We start from the raw sequence: 21,067 nt of genomic DNA, 5'->3' as shown, positions 1-21,067 counted from the left end.
CATATACTGTTGGGTGAAACTGAAATGGCTCTGACAAAGAGCAGCAGCTCATAGCTACATCTTCACCTATGGCAGATTGATCACATTTGCAGTTACATCAGTCAACACCCAGTGACTCCATCTAAAGAGGATGATGGATTAGCCATGCAGTCAACTATAATTAATACCTGAAAATAAAACCTTTGTCAAGTCTTTGTTCAAATACGTGATAAACAGAATCTGGAACAACAAGAGACTTTCTGATGACGTCTGTTCATCACCAGGGAAGAAAAACACCATCCAGTGGAGGGCAAGACTCTCAGAGCAAGGATTGTTTCCTCAGCAGAAAATGTAAAATAAGAATTCCTCCCAGCCTTCACCCCACATGCACCTCTACACAAACACGTGTTTTCCTGGGTTTTATCGGTCTTGCTATCAGAGCCACTGAAAAACCAGTTTGTTTCTGCTTCATTAAGAACCAGTTTTTCCATCCTGAACCTTTTTCAATATAGCAAACAGAAGCCACTACTCTCCCTACCAACCTCAAAAATACCAGCAAGCAGCTTGCTCAGCTGGATCAAGCACTGTATCCTCTGTTCACCTGAGCTATCAGTGTCACATTTGGGACACATTCCACCACACTAAGCCAACACAGATGCCCTCTCTTTCCTCTAGACATGCTATTTGGCACTGTCTGAGGTCCCTATGAGCAGATGACACCAGGCTGTCTATCACAGAGCAAGGGCAGGATCCATCTGTGAGCAGCTAATCCAGGGAACCAAGAGATATGTACTTCATGTGTAAATTTGGAGTGCTTGCAAACACCTTCGACCTTGCTTGCAGGTCAGCATGCAATGACTGCCAGCTCACCCCCCTTCTACAGTGGCTGATCACCAACTGGATACAATCAACAGAAAAAGCCAAGCAATTTGGAAGTGTAATGATGTACTGCCCACTGCAACTCTGTCCCAGGCAAGAGAGACATCCATGGGACAGCAGCCCACTGGCTCGGTCCTGGCACACACAGGCAAAGCCCAAGAACCGAAAAGAATGGGGAGAGAGGCTACTTGTGAAACACACTGATTGCTTCTGCACTGCAGAGATGTGCTGGCCACAGTTCAGCCCTCCTTGCTTCTCTGCTCTGAATTGTGAGATGTATCTGCTGGGGAACCAGGGAAAAACCCCTGTCCTTAACTGGGCCAGCAATACACACCAGAAACAAAGAAGCACCGGTTCTTATTCAATAGCTGTCAGTAATAAACATGAGATGAAGAGAATGGTCAGCATTGGCCCAAGGCACTGGATTTGAGTTGGGAATCAGATAAAGTCCTGCCAGGTCTGGCACCAACACACTGTGTGAGCTCGGGCAACTGCTTCACCTCTTCATACCATTCCCATTGTCTGGAAGGATGGAGCCAGCCTTCCCTCTCATACTTGCTCTGAGGCTAGCAGGTGAAAGAACAACTAACACTTCTGCTGTATCAAACAGCATCTCAAAATTAAAGCATAAGGCCTGTTTTTTACAGAGAAGTTTCTCAGCTTGCACGTCTGTGGTAGATTTAATAAAACTCAAGGGTTAAGTTGTGTTTGTTTAGAAGAAAACCACTTGTACATCACCGGAGGACTTGAATATCTGGGCTAGTGGCTGGAATACTTACTCCAGGAAGAACAAAGTCATAACCCACTCTTGCATTACTGATGGTAAATTAATGCCAGAGCACCACTGTGTGGGGAGCTCCTTCCTGGCTGTGTTTGCCCAGACATCTGGCTGCAGTGGCTCCCAGCACAATGCTCCACAGCCGAGCCCTGTGCTCCAAGTGTCCAACTCCCCCCTCCTGCCGGAGCCAGCTCGGCCACTTCACCACCTGCTCCTGCTGGGACACAGCTGCTCGGCTCTAAAAGAATGATCGGGGAATGGCAGGACATGTGCGAGGACATCAATCCTACTCACACCCCTGGGAAGACTTCATTAAAATCCCAGGGCAGAAGACTAAATTCAGAGAGCTTTCCACTCAGAATCCTAATTTAATCAAAATATTTTAAAACCTCCTGGCAATGCAAACATCTCCATGCAAGCAGAGAAATGCTCAGCTAACACACATCCCCTCCACAGCATGATCCCACAACACCTCCATCCCATGTGGATCCTCAGTGTGTGTACAAACTTCCCGACCTAAGCCATAGCTGCTCCTGACCACAGTGGTGACGTCTCATATTTTCCTGCCAAGCACCGTGTTCCTCTGTGGTACTGCAGGAAAGACATGCTGAAAATCCTCCCTACTTTGCTGACACACCTTTGCACATGCATTTCGGGTATGCCTGCAGGGAAGAGCAGTATTGCCCAGGAGGAAGCTGCAGCCTCAGATGCTCCTTTTGATGTATTAACTGGGGCTATGCAAAATAAAATCCCCAGAGGAAATTATCTCTAAGTACATCCAACATTCCCCCAGCTGCCTTATGTATCACACAGTATAAGCAACTGTCCATAATGATTGCATAGCACCTGCTGTCTGGGTTTGTGATCTCTCTTTAACCAGACATCAAAGAGAAGGAGCAGACAATGGTGGAATTGTGATAGGAAGTGAATAATGAAAGTTCCTTGTCAGTCTGAGTTTCCATTTATCTCACAGTTCTGTACATACTGCCTGCCCTGCCTCTGCTGTCATGTTCATGCACTGTAGCTGTAACAGCCTCTTTGGGGAGGTATCATAGCAGTTTTCAGGCTTTTATAGATGGGCCTTTTGGATTTTCTCTTGGGCCAAAGCCAAGTGCTCAGCCAGATACCTACACCTCAACCTACCGTGATGGAACCAAGTTTGAGATTAATTTGGTACCAATGTCACAGGCCACGCAATGAGCACCACACCTTTCTTTTTGAGACTGACCAAGAGATGCAGCCCTGCACCAGTCAGGGGCTGGAGCAAAGCCATTTACTCCTCCCTTGAACAGTCCACGCACTCAGTGTCCAGGGGTAGCACATACAGCAGCCTTGGACAGAAAAACTAAGGATCACTCAAGAAAGTAGTCAAGCTAGGATGACCTTTCTGCCCCAACAGCATTTTAAGACATACATTCAGATCATGCTATTAGAGGAAACACCTCAGACTGAGGTCTGTGCAACAGGACTATTATAGTCCTTTGCTGTCCCATCTAAACACTTCCTCCAACCCTAAGTCTTCCATTTGTATACTAATTAACTGTATTTTGCACACAATGACTGTTTAACCAGGGTAGAAATATTTATTACTTTCATGTAGCAAGAATAAAAGACCTGAATGCTTATTATACAGATATGAGGCAGGAAATATGACAAAACAATTTCCCATAATTATTTCCAGCAGTTGCTCATATTGGAAAATTTTAATAATGAGAGTAATTAATTTGTGGTTCTTGAGATTTACAATTAAACAGCATTAGCAAGGACAACTGCCTAAAAACACATGTTTCTGTCCTATCCCATTAGCCACAACCAAATATGAAATTTCCCAACATACAGTGTCACATCCTGCACATGCAGTGTCCTTCCTCCTCCTCACTTTCCATGTGTGAGTGGCTTGAGACAACTTCTCAAAGCCGTTTGCAGACTTCGTTCTGAGGGCTTCAAAAACTATACAGAGCTGGTTACTAAATCCTGTATGTCATATACCTGGGTGGTTTGGAGCTGGCATTCTGCACACAGCCTGGTGTTTGGGACCTTTGTGCTTCTTTCCTATGTTTTCTGAAGCTCTATTAAATGTTCTCTTACTTCAGCAGTACCACCAGTCTTAAACAAACAAAGCTATTCTCAAAGATCACTGATTTCCTTATCCCCAGCAGCCATGGGACAAGACCATAGGTCTCCAGTGCGCTACAGAGCTACAACAATACAATTTTTACTACCTCTAAGTTATTCAGACCAATACAGAGCCACAGGGACCAGCAAACCTTGCTGACATGACAAGACAGTGGCATGATACACAGGCTGGGAGCAAGCAGAAGTGAGACCATTTCACTACCAATTCAACCCTTAAATAACATTCTCATCTTTGTCATTTTTGTCCTTTTTTTCCTTCCCTTTTCACACACACCTGCAAAGCTGAATGTCTGTTTTGCAGAAAACAAGGAGAGAAGCTATTCTAGCAAACAATTCAGTGCCATTAACTGGTACAATGCAAATGCACTTTGGGTTGTTCTCACAAGGAACTTTGGTCAATGCTGATGTTTTGAGCACCCAGGTGTAAGTGTGCTGGCAAAGGTAGAATCACCGGCACAACAAAAGGAAATGCTTGGCTCACAGACAGTTGTCATAGAGACAGATCAGCATCCCGGGATATTCTCATTTTAAATAGGCACAGAAATCCTTTTTAACCTGTCTTCCTGTAGGCATCTGTCTTCGTGATTCATGTCTAAACTGCTGAGGCCAAAAAGAGAACCATTTATCAGCACGTCTCCTCTAGGCAGGCTGGAGCTAAGGAGCTTTTCTGCAAACTTGATGGTTTTTGTTGAAAGCAAGTTTCTATCTGATTCTCTGGCTAGTGTTTCTAAAAGCTGTGGGCTGGGGAAGTGATCCAGCTTCAAAGTAACCTGGCCAGGAAAAAAAAAGGAAAGCTGTGGGTTGTGCTCACTCTGCTTTTTAAACCAGGTCAGATCTCTGCTCCAATTTATAGACTGGGTGCACCAGGAGCTGTGAGAGGACAGCACAGGGGTGGCATTTCATGGTCCTGTGTAGGAAGAAGGAATTGGGGGGAAGACAATATTGCAAATACCTGAACATTTTTTCTTAGTCACATACAAGACTTCTTGCCTTTGCACCTAAAAGCTGCAGCCTTGTATGAGAAACAAAGAAATACATTAATCTCTCTCTGTGTGGACAAAGTTTCATAAGCTCCTTAGCTGTTGAAGGTGCAAAGTCTTTAAACCTTTAAAACTCAGCTCAGCTGCTTTTTGGAACTAGGAAGCTGGCAAGCAGTACAGGAAACCATATTCTAGGGAAAAAAACCCAGAAGGGGCCTATGGGGACAGCTGGATCCCCACAGAATGAGAGATGTGTGGTTCTGGTTGCAAATAAGGTCCTCAGACTTAAGGTCCAATGCAGCAGGAGTCCCTGCAATCCCAGCAGGATTCCCAGACCTCTGCAGGGGCATGAAAGGAACTGGGGAGTGGGGGGAAAGAGTGGGTTGCAGGTATGTAGGTTGCTAGGGCCAGGATTAAACTAAAGCAGGAATTCAAAATTACACAGCCCCAAGAAACACACATATACTGACACTGAACCCACAAATCCTAAGCTTTCCAGACTCTGTGCTATCTCTGTAATGTCTCAAGGTCTTCTGTGTGACCCAGATATGTAATTCCTAAGTTATTAAAATATGTATGTATATTCTTCATCCATTGAGCTATGGAGATTCCTGCTTCCAAAATTGCTGCTAAAAGATAAAACTATGGGCAAACAGATGCTGCTCTCACGTTAGGTCGTAAAAATTCAGCAGTGACATTCAAACAGGAAACATTCTCCTCACCACAGCAGGGCCAGCCTGACACTGCTGCATCCTACTGGAGCCATCCTGTGTCAGCTCCAAGGAGCTCCCTGGCCAACCAGTATTTCTGCTGTTACAAAGATATGCCCGTGAATGGCTTCATCTGAGCAATGTTCTTAGTTTTGGGAATAAATCCTAAACTATATGGATACTGTGGGACAGATCAGTCCAATCCAAAGAGAAAACTGAGGCAGACAGGGAGAGCACTAGCCCAAGGCCACCACAGCCAGTGGCAAGGGAGGATGGGAGATTCTTTCCCCCAAGATTTTCTTAATACCACCAGGAAGCACAGGAACACTTCACACCAAAAAATGGCAGGCTGGAAGTAAGCAAAAAAAGTCTTCACTGTTCAGTCAGGAGTTACTCCATGGTAGAACTCCCAAACATAACACAATGTATAGGAAGAGGGCTCACATCCCTTGGAAAAAAAAGCACAGGAGTCATCCATGCCCAGCCACCCCCTCCCTTAAGATTGTGAGATGATCATTTCCTTCACTCACATATTTATTTGGAATCCGATAATTCATTGCCCCAAGCTTCCTGCTGGAGTTTGTCTTCCATTGTTCAGGATTTACATTACTCAACAGGAAATCAGTGAGAGGTCCAGTGATTAGAAAGGTGTGTTTCCCATTTGGACCCACCCTTGCTTGCTCACTTGGGGCTGGAAGTGGCTCACAGCACACAGCTGTGCCCATGGGAACTCAGGGAACTGGGGAAGCAAAAGTAGAGGGATTTGTCCCCTTCTATTAAAAGACACAGATTGCTTTGTCCAGCCATATGCCACTGGCCATGTCCACAAACCTGTCCCTCACACACTGTTCATACTCAGGCCTTGCAGCAACCACTTTCTCCATGGGCTGGGGAGGGTGTAGTTTATCAAAATAAAGCTATCAGGGCAGTACTTGACTCGAGTAAGTGTGGTGAAAGTGTCCCTTGATCTAAAATATGCTTCCTCCTCAAAGACCATTACTTTCACATTCTTGCCAGGAGAGAGAGATTCTGCACAGTGTAAAGTGCCACTTGTGAGATATAACTCAGTTTATCATGATGGTTGGGAACTGGGCTGAGCAGGAATCAGCTGTCTCTGGTGCCCTTAGCTGTGGCTTTTAATCCCAGTCTCACAAATGATGCTCCAATATGTTCTCTTTAATGGCTCCTCTGTAGGAGCACAGAGCAAAACAAAACACAGCTAATCATTTATGGACTATCACTGGAACAGGATGCTTCCCTGGCCAAATCCTCCCATTGAAAATGTCACAGCTGGTTTAAAACATATTTCCCCTGAGGTTAGTTTGATAACAGGTAACTCAGCTCAGGGGCACACAGCGAGCACTCAGCATTACACTGTAACAGTGACTTGTGGAAGGCAGCTAGTGACCTTTCTGGGCCACAGCTCCCAGTCACCATGGACTCTTTTTCCAACCCAGATACCACCAAGGCTTCCCAGTCAGCTGATCTCATGCAAAAGCTGGGATTTTTATGTTTCTCTAGCATTCAGGGTGTGCTTGGCATCAAAGTTTATTAGCCATTGTATGCTAAACTTCAAAGAGGGAAGTCTGTTCCAAAAGAGGTTTAAGAAAACTTCGAAGTGGAAGATTGATTTCCAAAAATTATTTTAATATAATTTAAAAATTATTTTAGGGGGACCTTAAGCAAATGTCCTTGCTCCAGACTCACTTATGTGTGCTGAACCTCCAAGATCCCTTACAATAGATGTAGGCAAGATAGTCTCAGATACCACACTGTCTACAGCAGATTTATCCTAAAATAAAAACTCCTCTGCTGAAACTCAAGATACGAATTTGTCATTCTGCCCATCTTAGACATGGGGGAAAGCACATTGTCTCCTCTTCGCAGCAGCTTCACCAGAATAAGCCACGTGCTCTGTTGGGGAAGGTCACAGATTATAGACACTTCTTGCTCCTGTTGCTCTGCAATGGTTTCTCTAAAATTAGACTTTTTTGCAACTGGAGACAACACTACAACGCTGAGTAAAATGGAAGTGTTACAACGTATGTCTTACATATAATAGCCCTGCTTACACCACTCCATACATAGCTTCTTTCTCAGCAATACCCTTATACTGACTCACACTCATCTTCCAAAAAGAAACAATAGAGCTTCCTTATATTAAGAGATTATTGTGTCTCCTGCTCAGGAAGACCATTGCGTTCTGCAAATTACTGGAACCTCCTACCCATAAAAACTACCAGAAGCCACCTCAGAGCAGCTTAACATCATATGCAAAAGTATTTTTTGCTGTGGTAGCCTAAAATATCTGGATCTCCTTGTAAAATAGAAATTACACATACCACTACTGATACAAGATTATTTAAATCACCCCAGACAGAAAACCTCCTCACTAGCATTTTTCCTCTGAAACACACCCAACACTTACAAGTATTAGCTTAGATAACATTTAGCCATCTTCCCAGCACAGAGAACTGCTATGAAAGCTGTGGAAAACAAGAATATTGCAAGCACAGAAAGAAATGTGGAGGATGAGCCTTTCCCAGTGAAATGTGCACTAATATCTGAACTGCACGATAATGAACGACATTGTCATGATTTGTTTCACTGTATGAATTACTTACCCAGTCCAACAGGGTTTTAGGATTTTGAAAAATGTTGGAAAATGGATCACTCCTTTAAAAACAGGGATTTTTTTCTTTTCATCCTCCTTAGTGCTTATGGTACATAATTTGATGCTGCTCTTAAGAAGACATTGGCACTCAAAGCTGCCTTTCTATTCCAGCCTTGATTTTCCCCTTTGAGTTTTTAGACTGGCCAGGAAATTCTTAGGGAGTACAAGGTGAAATTGCTTTGGTGAAGCCTGAAGGGGCTGGACTTACTCACCTGGTCTAAGTGCAAGGCACCCTCGGTGAAGCGCTGCTTGCGCAGGCGCTGCGCCACTCGATGCAGGTTCAGCACAGCCTCCTGGATCTCAGCTATTGAATGCTGAGGTGAGACAGGGGGGAGCTCTTCAGGTGACAACACCTTCCCAGGGCTGTCAATCATGCTCTGTGCATGGTCATAGCTGAGCTTCACGCAGGAGCAGATGACTGTCCGCCCAAACCACTCATCAAGGATCTGCAAAATTGCAAAGCGCAAATTGGTCTGAGGACTCATTCTTCCAGTGCACAAAAGCTTGGGAACTTGTACAAACACTGGGAGGAGTGGCACCAGACATCCCCACTCCCTGTGATCTTCGAGTGAAGATCTTGTCCCGCTGAGACCTTCAGGCCTTTTGCCAATTCAGATTCTCAAGCATCTAGTAAAGTGTATATGTATGTAACAGGTAACAATATATTGTGCATATACAGAGGGGACTGCTTGCATCTCCCTCCTCTACCTGACTTCCCTCCTTCACAGAGCTCAAAGAACTTCACATCATCTGGGAGCTGAAACCAGTATGGTGGCTCACAGGTTACCAGGTGCAGGAGTGACAACAGGCAGATACACACATGCCAGAGAGGTTGTCCTAAAACACAGCCTTAAACACAGCAGAATAACTTGAAGTGTAGCCACCAGGGGCACGAGGGGCTGGCCTTAAAATACTCTGTTTTCCAGAGTACTGCAGGAACCCCAGTGTCTGACTAGCACTTGTGAAAGTGCCTGAGTAGGACTTTGGTGGGTTTGGAGGAGAGATGGACAGTCACTGATCCCTTGCTTCTCTGATCACGTCTATGGTTCTAGGTCCAAACTCAAGCCAGGAACCTTTCTGGGCTTCCAAACTACTTTGGAATTGAGAGGAAAATATTCCATAAATTGCTTATAAAATTATTTTATTTTAAACCAGAAGCCACTTCCATTTTAAACTCTCTAGCAGAATACTGGTGTAGAAGTAACAATTCAGAATTATTTCCTAAAGCAGACAGGGAAACCTATTTTCAGCTGAGATATATAAGAGAATCCAACGGCTCATCAAGCCAGTGACAAGGCACTGAGGGACATGGGCAGAAGGCTCTTCACAAAAGTCATGCATTGGCATGAGGGCTCCGGAGACAGATGCAGTTTGTGATAAACCATTCAAAGCACAAGTGCTCAGAGAATGATTGGAGAATTGTAATTCTGCCTTAGCTGCCAGTGCCACCTTATCCCTTCATCAGCCCAACAAGACACGGTGAATTCTGCAAGAGACAGTGTCCAGGGAGAAGAGTGAGCTCTCTATGACAGCCTGATCAAGGACGCTGCTTCAGAGACAAACCTTCTTAACAGGAAGGGACTGATTCCCAAAATACCTTTGCTGCCCCCCTCCTTAATGCATCAGAGAACATATGTGCTGTATAACTCAGCAACTCAGAGCTCTGAAAGTCACAGGACTTCCAAGCTTATTTCTAATTCAAAAGTGCTTTAACAGCAGAGGTGCAGCACATGGCATCTTACAATGTAAAGTGCTCTGACCATCAGCTCATGGTTATTTTGTGCATGTCTCTTCCTCTATGCTGTGGAGAAAGAAAGGAAGAGAAAGCCACAAAGCTGGACAGAGATGCTGTGACAGTGCTGGCAGCACCTGCTCTGTGCTCTACTGCATCCATTCAATACTGTTCAGCTTCTTGTGGCGATGGGGGATGCACGTCTGGTAGGTCAGTAGCCCCTGCTTTGGAAACCCCACCAGAGGAAAGGGCAAGCTCCCATGGGCTGGCCCACGTACCATGGCTGAGGGATGGGCAAGGCACCATGGAGGAGCAACATTTGGGGGTTGTGAGCTGGGATTTGGAAATTACAATGCGTAGCCCACAAGATCAGTCTGCAAGGTCTCCTCCATCACAGCAAACCTGGTGCACCCAGAGTCCACACAGAGCACCAGCATCTAAAGAATTTCTAAAGTTATGATAAGGCTTCCCCAGTTCTGGCTTCTTTTGAAAAAAAACCATAGTCCTGAGCAACATCCTGTCCTCACTGTCAGTGCTCTCATGGCTCTCCACCAACAGCTGAGGTTCAAGGGCTGTGTTGGGGCCTTTGACTCACCTCCCTTTCACCCAGCAGAGCATGGGGGAGCATGTGATCCTGTTTGCACTGAGATACAAGTATAGTAACACCTAGAAATACCAGCTTTTAGAAGAATGTCCTCTTGGGCAAAAGCCCTAAAACCACTTTTCCTCTTGGAAAGAGTAAATTCTTCTCCAGCCTTCACCTGACATTCACATCAAGTGACTTCGACTAAGACTGTAACCCTGAAAGGCCTTGTAGGAGAAACCAGTTTGCTGAGATGGCCACAGGCAGTCTGCTCTCCCAGGAACAGTGTGGCCATGGCCCAGACCACTCCAGAGGTCTGCTCCCTGAGCTGAATGCTACAGCTCCTCTATTTTCTCACTGGTCAGACAGGGTTGGACTGAGCACTGTTTGAAATACAAAAGCTATATTGCATGGGACATGAGACAAGATGTAATTAAAGGCTTATTTTAATTAAGACTTCACTTTTAGCTGTTCAAAGATGACTCAAGAGTCAATAAAAGGTCTACCTAGTAGCTACTCTTAGAAGGCCTCATGGGTAATCACGCTGTTGCTATAGGAATGGGAACACTTTTCACAGAGGACAAATACAACCCACTTCAGTGTCAGAGCAGGGACTCACAGCAGAAATACAGAATCAGGACTGCAACCCTATTTTGCTAGAGTTTTGCTAGGGTAAAGATAGATTCAGCATCCTTCAGAGCAGCTGGGACAATAATAAGGAAGTAAAGTGAATTTTTGTGAAAAATTACCAAATTGGCACAAGAAATACTGTCTACAGAAAGAGTTCTGTATGAGCACAACAGTGGTTAAAAAAAACCACGTGAGTAGAAAACGTGTACTTTGCATAGACCAGAGAGTCCTCTGGGACTGGCAGTCTCCAGCCCTCCTTGATTAGTGAGGGGACCCTGTGATAACCAAAGGAGAGATTTTAGGGTAACAAAGAGTGTGGGAGAGGAACAGGGAGAGAAATGAAGACCTGGGGAGTGCTGGCAGGCAGGTGAAGGCAGCTCACTGCACCGACAGACAGCCTCCACAACTGCTCCCTGGAAATAACACATGCAGAGGATGGAACCGTGCCTTTGCTGAAGGGCTATCATGCTTTATTTGGATTGATGTAATTTGCAGCTCTGAAGAAGAATTAAATAGTCTGTTTACCAGAGAGGCCACCAAGGGACACTGCTGCATCCGCCGCATTGCACAACTGCCTAGGAGCACGAGGCAGGGCTGGAGTCGGGGGCACATCTCGTCCCACCCAAAGCATTAGTTCTGAATTGCTGCTGGAGGTAAGACATTAAATGGTTGGGTAACCTGGCAAGGAGCAGGACATTCTCCATTCCTGAGATTCATACAAATATTCCTCCTTTCCCAACCATGTTGAGAGATTATTCCAGTTGGAAATTCCACAATATATCATCAGCAAGGCAAGACACATGGACAGTCCTACATCCTCCAGTATTGCTCACTTTTGCTATCCACCTGGGTGTTAAGGGATGCCATTTTTACCACTGCAAGAGCAGGGGCTAGTCACCGAGGGAGGACTGATTAGCAGGATGACTGCCTGCTGCCTGAGGTACCTTGCCTTCCGGAGTCAACTTCCAAATCACAGAGAACGTCAGTCTGTCTCGCATGGGATTGAGACTGCAGAGCTCCTCACAGAGCAGCCTGGGAAGCATTGGGATCACCTGGAAGAGAAGAGAGCCTTGGTGAGACACAAGTTTTTAGTGCGCTCAAGCTTCCCTGACCAGTTGGTAAAGAGAAAATGTGTTAAGCTGTCAGCATCATGTTCAGTGTGGCAGGAGTGGCTATGTCACAGCTCTGGGATGCATCACCCACGGCAGAGCTGCATCACATGGCAGACAGTGTGCTGGCATGGAATGATGACGTAAACCAAACCCTCTGAAATGAGAGGATTTCAGACATGGCTACAGCTATCTACACTCCCATCAGCCCCATCCCTCAATGAGACCAGAGGCAGTTGTCAGTCTCCAACCTGGGCTCATGCCCAGTGCTCCCCTCTGTAGAATGGAGTAAGCATCCTGGAGTAATCTGCATCCTTGGTTATGCAAACACTTACTCTGCAACTTTTAAGGTCACAAAGTTTGCTCTGTTTTCCACTTCTTTCCCACTGCCACTTTGGCACTGGGAAGAATGAGGAAGGCTGGGCATATCAGGAAATTTAATGTTGAAGAAACATGGTTCTGGCAGTCAGGAGCTGAAGAGGTTGGATTTGGGAACTGTGTTTCTTGCTTTGCCACTGAATACCATGTAATCAAGAAGTAAATGCAAGTCTGCTCTCTGCAAAGCATAAATGAAACTTCTCCCATGCACCACAGGAGCCATGCTTGGCCTCAACAAAGATTGAACCATGCTTTACAGGACAGACAGGAATGTGTAGATGCAGGTGAGATAAACAAAAGTACCTGTTTTATGACTATTGACCATGCTGTTTGCAAATGGAGAACAATTATTACTTTATTATACTCAAAATTTGAACAAAATAACAGCCAACATAAATTTCTAGCAAGATTTTTTAACCCATGTCCTAGTTCCTTACAACTCATCAGTATTTCTGCTGCTGAACACTGAATTACCAAATCACAAATTACTCACCTGACTACACCAACAAAGCTAAAGCTTTTGAGCATATTCATGCTAGAGCAAACCTGAGTAGCTCCAAGTGTTTCAACCATCCCTGAGTTATTTCCTAAGTGAAGTCTGCAGTAAAAATAATCTTTAGCAGCTGCTTAATGAAGCAAAACTCATTATTTGAGTTTCACTTCTGACTTCCCTTCTCACTATTTACCTTTGTGAAGAAGCAATAACTGCCCTCAAAGAACCATCACATTATTCCTCTAGTTTATTTTGAGTGGCAACATGGGATGGTGCTTTTCAGAAAAACAAAGAGAAATACTCTACTTGTGTGCCATAAAGTAATTTAGCTATTTAATTCAGTTTCCGTTTTGACTGCTCTGTGTGCCAGCCTGTAAATATAGGACCAGCAGGAAGCTGACTAGCATACAAATCCCAGCTCTTCCAAACTCTGACACCTATTTAATGATTTCAGAGATAACTTTTTCTACCTGGAGGCAGAAGAACCACTGTTCCTCAAAACAGTAAGAAAAAACAGTCTCAGGTGTCCATTTTCTCCTCAAGTGCACACACTTTACACTTACCTTTTGCTTTGAAGGAAAGACTCTTAAAATATTTAATCACGTTTGTGGTTTGGCACCAGACAATGGCTATAAATCCTTTCTAACTGCAGTGCACAGTAGTGCCAGAGGGTTAACTGTATGGTCTGGGGCTGTCAGGGAGTCACACCATGAATCAGCAGCCCTAGTTCGCCTGGAAGGTCACAAGGGCACAGCTTATGATAAGCTGTTTCCCGCAACACAAGGGCCGCCAACTCTGTTATTCCAGTCGCAAACAGAATGTTAACAATACTGCTACATTCATAACTCACTGACCCAGTACGTGAGCTTGGCCATGCTGCCTGGAAGGACCCACACCACAGGGGTATAAATTTAGTGTAAGTGATGCCAACCCATACCAGAAAGGAGAGAAAATAGCTTTATAGACTCTCAGAAATCCCTGCCTGCCTAAGATCACCCATGACCACTGTGAGACCCCGACGTTCAGGTCAGAGTGAACAAAGTCCTAGTAATTTAATAAAAGCTCCCGTGCCCTTTCCCACCCAAATTAAAAGCTGCTTTTCTCTCTCTCCCCAACTCTGATTGACCATCTGACAACGGTCTGTACTTCCTGAATATTTGTGTGCCTTAGCATGTCCTCTTTCCCTTCACATCTCCTGCAGCAATACCAGTTTGCTAGAAAAATGCCTACAATGAACACAAAAGCCCAAGCTTGTTTTAAGTGTACTTGAGCAGGATTAATATCCGATTCAAGAGGCTATAATTCAATGGAAGGGCTTTCAATGATGTGAAACACAAGCAAAGCTTTAACTCAGATCATAATTACAGCACTAAACACTCACCAAGCAATTAGCTGTAACAAATCTACCATTAGGGAAGCACTAGCCTGTGTTACCTTTGTTTCACAGGAGAGAAACTTTAGGCAAAGTAACTTAACCTACGCCATGGAGGAAGTCTCATGGGAGAGTGAGAATGCAATCAACCATTTCCTGGGCTCAGCAAACACATACATAACATAACATAACATGACCTTGCACTGAAGGTATTTCAATTTATTCTACCTTACTGAATTAAAAGAAACCTGTTTCCAACACCACAACAGTCTTGGCTGACTGCCTCCTGTTTTAACATCACGATTCCTCTTCACCCTCTACGTGGACAATAAACCAACTGTCACAAGGCACAGAAGTTGAAGTTATAAATATACATTTCCTTTTTCCTTAACATGATACGGTCGCAGCCTGAAAGGATTCCTAGTAATTGCAAGCCCAGCATTTAACATACAAAGATGTCACAAATGCATCACACTCAGAGAGCAAGATGTTCCAGGAGTGATCCCAGGGGCTGCCCAGAGGAACTTTGGCAACAGGATTATCTCCATCTCTCTCTGACAGAGACACGGGATGAGAGGAGATTTCCCTAAGCACATCTTTAATGTCCAGATTTGCAAAATATCAGAGCTGTGTAGAATTGCCTTGAATAATCCAGAGGTTGCCCAGCACCTTTTAAATGCTTTGCCCTTCCCGTGACTGTCTGCCAAGAGCCAGCAGTGTCTGCCAGCTGTCCTGTGGAGTGCCAGGGCACGCAGGAATCCAGAGAGCTGAAACGCTGCCGAAGGATAGCACCTCCAGTGGGAAGTGGTTTCCTTGGCAAATTGCTACGGATGTGCCTATGTTGGGGATCACATCATTCAGCTTGATTTTACTGCAGATGGAAATAAAGTCACCTGGGCTTACACATCAACCTGGAATAAGGGGTTTATAAATGTAGCTGAATCTAGAAATGCAGTTGGAGAGGCCCAGCAGGGCTAGGCAAAAAAATTTTACAATGTAAAAAAGGAGCTACACTCCCCAGGAAATCCTTTCTAATGAATGTGTCATAGAAACCAGGGCTTGGGTGGTGAGAACTTGTCTGGTTTTAATCCCCCTCTATCAGTCAGGCTAATAAAAGACATCATCTCTCCCCACAAGTCTAGCAGTGCCCAAGAAATACTGGAAAGGGCACTTCTTTGAGTGAAAGGCTGATATCCACAATGCTGGCAGCTGCGGGTCTGCACTTCAAATCAAACCACAGACAGAGGATTTCTCTCTCCCTATTTCCAAATCCTAAATGCAAAATCTTCAGCACTGCCCTCAAGACTCAGTTGTCCAGCACTACCCAACAGCCTACTCCATGCTACTGGTTCTCCCTGCAGGCAGCCACACATCCCAGAAAGCCAAAGCAATGGCACCACTGGGAAACCAAAGTGAGAGAGGGCACTGCTGGGGCTTGGGGGGTCCTACACACCATCATGCTGGCATTATAAAACAGATGGACCTGTGACCACAGCTGGTCACACTGCTTAGCAGCTGGCTCCTCTGCACGGGAAGATCTAAATCCCTGCTTATGAGAGCCCTTGGGTTTGTTTTGTTTTGCCTCTTCAACTAATAAAGTGCTTCCAGAAAGCACATGTGAGTTTCCAGTCTCAGACTTATTACTAGGGAGCTGGGGAATGAGAAGGAGCACATGCATGCTGGGATGATAGAAGTTCTTGTTCCCTATAAAATCAGAAACATCTGTTGCAGCCAGGACTAACTCACTGGCCAGGTTCAGAGCAGGTTAGGCAGAGCAGCTCTCATCAGTGGACTTGCTGTAGCAGCTCTTCAAGGAACAGAAGGGAAAAATTGGTCAGCCAACCAATGGGAAAAAGGAACAAACCCTGGTCAAGCATAATCCCGTATCTTCACAAAGTTACATGAACAGTTTTGTTCCCTTCAAACAACTTCATTCTGCTGGCATCTTGCTTTGGCTGTCCCTTAATTCTTGGTTCAGGTTGGTTATGACCACCGCTGACTCCCAAGGTGATCCTTCTCCCACAAACAATCCAATGAGGAGGGATTGTATTAACCAAGAGTGTCCACTAGAGCTGGTAGGAGGATGCTGAAGTCCAACAATGGAGTGGGCTCAGCAGATCTCTTGCTTGTACACTAAAAGATACTCCAAGGAAATAGGCAATTCGTTTATGAGCCAAGCTTTCTGCTCAGGAGTTGTATCAACACTTCCATGAATTCAGATTTCGAGCAACTCTTTGTTACTCAGCCTGAGATTATCAAAATATCAACACCCTGACAACCTGCTGGTGTCAAAAGTGAATGTCTTGAAGTCCTTGGACTCAACATGAAGACAGGCTTACAGTTCTGATCTTTGATCTCCAGTGTAAAATAGGACCAGTAAAATATTACAGGGATTTATGGCTGAACTCTCACTCGAGCTGCTTCACACCTAAAATAACACTGTAAGATGTGCCAAAAAAGAGGAAACTGTTTAGGTTTTCTTGCTTCTTAAAACCTGATACATTCTTATTTCAAAAACTTTTGACTTGTATTAAATAGACCACTAGCAATTACACAATAACTCCCCTTCTGGTTCAGGAAAATTAAATATGTGGCTTTATTTAACTTCTTTGGGAGGATTAGCATGGTGCTAACCTCTCACAGCATCACAGCTGTCTTAGGAAACAGTTTCATCAAAGGAAAGCATATTTTCTACAAGAGTCACGCTACCATCTTGTTTCAGACAGCCTGGCTGCTTTCCTTTGCCCATCCCCTCACTCCTTTTCATCTCTTACAATTAAAATATTGAAAATTTCATCATCTAACCTAGTTTGTTGTTTTAAAATTTATTTTTTGCAGGGCAAAAGTATGGGTAAAACACTAATCCTGACTGCTGGGCCACAGTAGTTGAAGATGAATTGAAGATTAGGGGCAGCAGGTAACTTATGTTGGCATTGCACAGGACTGGCAGTGCTGGGGGGAAAAGGCGCTTTGAAAGAAAATTCCATTTGAAAGAAAATTCTGCATTCAACTAGATTTTCATGAAAAATGTCTCCTTTCTTTATAAAAAATCTTCCTTCTCCCTTGACTAAAAGAATCACATTCCCTCAAAGCACAGTATTTTGACTTGGAAATACTGCCACAACATCCACCCGGAGCACAGCTTTGCTGCCTCCAGTGACACCCCCTCTAGGCCAGCCCACATCTCCCATCACTGAGTCATCTGTCAGAGGGGGAAGCAGAACACAGCAAAAGCCAAGGGCTTATCACTGGAGAGACTGTAGGATTGGGAAGACTGGTGCCAGAACTGCTGTTTCCATGAGATACACATTGCTTCCCACTCCTGGAGAACAGCAAGGCACAGGGAACGGGGGTCTCCCAGCACACAGCAGCTGTGTGCTGTTGGTGTCACCACCACTGACCTAGCGGGGACACTTCGGCATTCCTGTCATGGCAGTTCCACAGGGAGCTGAAACCCACCAGACTCCCTGAGACCCCCAAAGCTGTGCCTTGCTGCTTCTACCCAAAGACAGCTATGGAACAGCTACTAAAGGTTAACAGCTTGATATCAAACCATTAATTTGATTTCACTAGTGTAACATAAATCATTTTATCATCCAGAAAGTGTGGAGAGGACACAGGAAGCTACTGGAATAAGCATCATTACAAAAACCTCCCCGGATAACAACCCTGAAAACATCCAGGAAGGGAAGGGATGGAAAGAATCACTCCTAATCCTAAGTAGCAAGTAGGATGTGTTTATTTATTATAGAAAAGATGTCCTGTCATTCCAGAAGGGGCTGTGGAGACAAGGACTTCAGCCTGATTAACTGGGAGTGTGGGGAGAGGCAGATTAATCTGCCCCATGAGACTGCTTCAACACTCCTCTTCACGCAGCTGATGCCTCAAGACGACACAGGACACTGACAGCCAAGTTTTCCAGCTTCCCTACACACTCAGTGCCAGTGCTATCTGATGGGCTACGAAGAGCTTCTGCACATTCAACTGAAAATAAGACAGCCACAGACAAAACCTACATGTTTTCTGTCCAACAGTGTTAAACCTGAACCTGTTCATCTTTAAAGTTTAGAAGTCAACTTTAAACCTGAGCTTAATATTTGATTCTGATAAGCTAGAATCTGTGTAATTTCAAGCATCTTTTCATTGCGTGATGAAGGAACACCATTCCTCCATTATTTGGGATATCCACATAAAATAAGAGTGTGAACCTTTAGTTTTACCTAAGGTATTTGTTTTTAAGGGTGTTTTACATCCTACTCTGACACAAATCCACTTCTGGGAGGGATTAGTTGGACTCTTGCACCAAAGACAAAACCCTCCATATCTGCCAATTTGAAGCCCCCAAGAGCAAAGCAGAGGAGCCAGCTCAGGTGTGTCAGGCTTGGCTCAGGTCCACACTGAGCTGGTGAGCCCTGGCACACATGGGGCACTCCCTGACCACAGACACAGGGTCACAAGCTACTGCTCCACCCTGTGCTCTCTCCATAAGCGCCAAGACAGTGAGCAGCTACGTCAGCTTCTGTGTTTCCATCAACTTAATCATTTTTGTAGGTGTCCTGCAATAACAGCCGGATTTTGATCACTAGCATCTCAAAACGAACCTTGAAAATGAATTTCTGGTAAATGGAAGGCACAATCATCAGACAGACAAAGGAAAAGCTGTCCTTACCTTCTGCACCAGATAGACACTGGTGGCCCTTTCACTCGCTACTTTATCCAGTGCTGTTTCTTCCGGTACGAAGTAGCTCACATCCGCGATGTGGACTCCCACTTCCAAGTTCCCTGGAATTGCACAAGTCAGTAGGCTGTGAGTAGAAATGAACCACTGACATATTTAACTCTGCCTCCTCTCCCCCTCCCCCAGTGCTAGTGCAACCTTTTTGCTTTATGCCAAAATCACACAAAACTGATACTTCTTTCCACTTCTTCCACCTGGGATGAAAACCATGGCCTCTCAGGATGCTCTCAGATTCACCACCGCTGTGGCTACAACATACGATGGAATATAGACAGAAGCGAATCCTCAAGCACAGTGGAAATGTGAAAACCCTTCAAAACCATGTGGATAAGTCTCTGCAACTAGAAGCTTGTAATACTGAGTCCAGTCTTCATCCCTTTGCTGTCAGTCAACAGCATGAAAGAAAGATGGGACCCCACCTCACAAGCACACAGGCAATGCAGGATCCTATTTCCCCAGTATGGAGCAGTCAGTCACACATGCTTTTGGGTTCTCAGAACTGCACTTGCTCCCACTTCACCCTGGTTGAGCCCAGATTGCTGCTGGGGACATGGGAAGTCTTCAATGACTCTGGATCAGGCTATGCAGAAGTGCAGCTTTCCACTAGAAAAATATTTCCACTGTTACCCTGCCTTTCCTTCAGATTTGGCTTTTTATCCTTTAATTAGAGTCCAGTTTAAAAGCATCTTAAGTCAAAAGTTAGGCTAGAGAGAAGTACTACTGAGGTTTATCATGAGGTTTTGGCAGTAATTCGGATTTGGAAGTAGTGATCATACTCAGCTTTGGAAGTAATTAGTACCTGGGTCCAAGAAATTCTGGTGTGCTAATCCTCAAAGCAGCCTATTGACCTTTGTTTTCTCTGGAAGGACTAGGCTGGATTTGAGGTGCTTATTTGTAGCATACTTCTAAGTGCAGTGGGTTCCTAATTATAACACTTGGTTCTTTAGAGGAATTCACTAACCTCTCAGTATCTATAAATATTTCTTCTTTCCTTAATTTTTTTAAAGAGACAAAGTAATAAGATCCCATGCTGGTGAAAATCCTGTTTATTTATACACCTCACAAAGAACATGATCAAAGCCCTTCTCCCGAGTGTCACGTTTTTGAAGGATAAATGGTTCGTAGCTGTTGTCATTAAGCAGTACATGTGCCTGTGTGCCCTTCTGATGGATACCAGCACAGGATTTCAGCAGAGTGGGAGTGGTAACAGATGAAGAGAAAGCATAAGAAGGTTCAGCTTTGTACTAGGGGGAGCCACCCAGCCCACTGTGCCCCAGCTGGGAACCCAGGGAAATGAGCACCAGCCCACCCTGCACAACCGCCTGACTTCATAACGATTTTAATTTTATTAAGCCATGTTTGCACAGCACTGTGAGTACATAAAGCGTAATCTTGCTTTTTGAGCAGCTTTTGTGCACTTGACAGAGTACAGATGTAACGGCAGCAGAAATGCACAGGGAAGGGAGGAGGGCCAGGGTTTAGATGTGCCCACATAACCTCCAGTCACTGGAAGGGCCTGCAGAGACTAAATGTGATGGCAGCAGGGAGAGAAGGCAATAATCCCATCGCACACCATGGGACAAATTCCACTACTCGTCAGGAAGCTGGGAGCAAAGACTGCCGGTTAAATGGTTCACCTCAGAAAGCTGCCTACAGCTGTGTTGTGATATTATCACATGCCTTGAAAGCTGCTCTACATGGATTAGGCATCCAAGCCTGAAACTACTTAGACAGTAAGTCTTAGACCAACAGTTCAACCAACAGGTTTAATATTACAGACACTCGAAGCCAACACACTCAGAAGGTAAAAAAATATTGAATACTTTGAAGTCAATATTGTAATGTATTGACCCTGCAGGCAAATATTGACTAAAGGAAAAGGAGAGGGGGTCATTA

The 21,067-nt window shown here is 44.8% G+C and overlaps 1 protein-coding gene across 1 annotated transcript in view; it reads right to left on the bottom strand.

The window, feature by feature from the left end:
• The window catches only part of DIS3L2 (DIS3 like 3'-5' exoribonuclease 2), a 184,724-nt gene that overhangs the window by 54,483 nt on the left and 109,174 nt on the right, over positions 1-21,067 (bottom strand). Inside the window, 3 exon segments of the mRNA XM_048314282.1 lie at positions 8,349-8,582; positions 12,026-12,133; positions 19,103-19,215. Coding sequence (XP_048170239.1) covers positions 8,349-8,582; positions 12,026-12,133; positions 19,103-19,215 — 455 coding nt within the window.

Source organism: Corvus hawaiiensis, chromosome 10 (assembly GCF_020740725.1).
Source record: "Corvus hawaiiensis isolate bCorHaw1 chromosome 10, bCorHaw1.pri.cur, whole genome shotgun sequence".
NCBI classification, from domain to species: Eukaryota; Metazoa; Chordata; class Aves; order Passeriformes; family Corvidae; genus Corvus; species Corvus hawaiiensis.
Note: the sequence above shows the minus strand (reverse complement) of the source record. Positions and strands in the feature narration are given on the sequence as shown.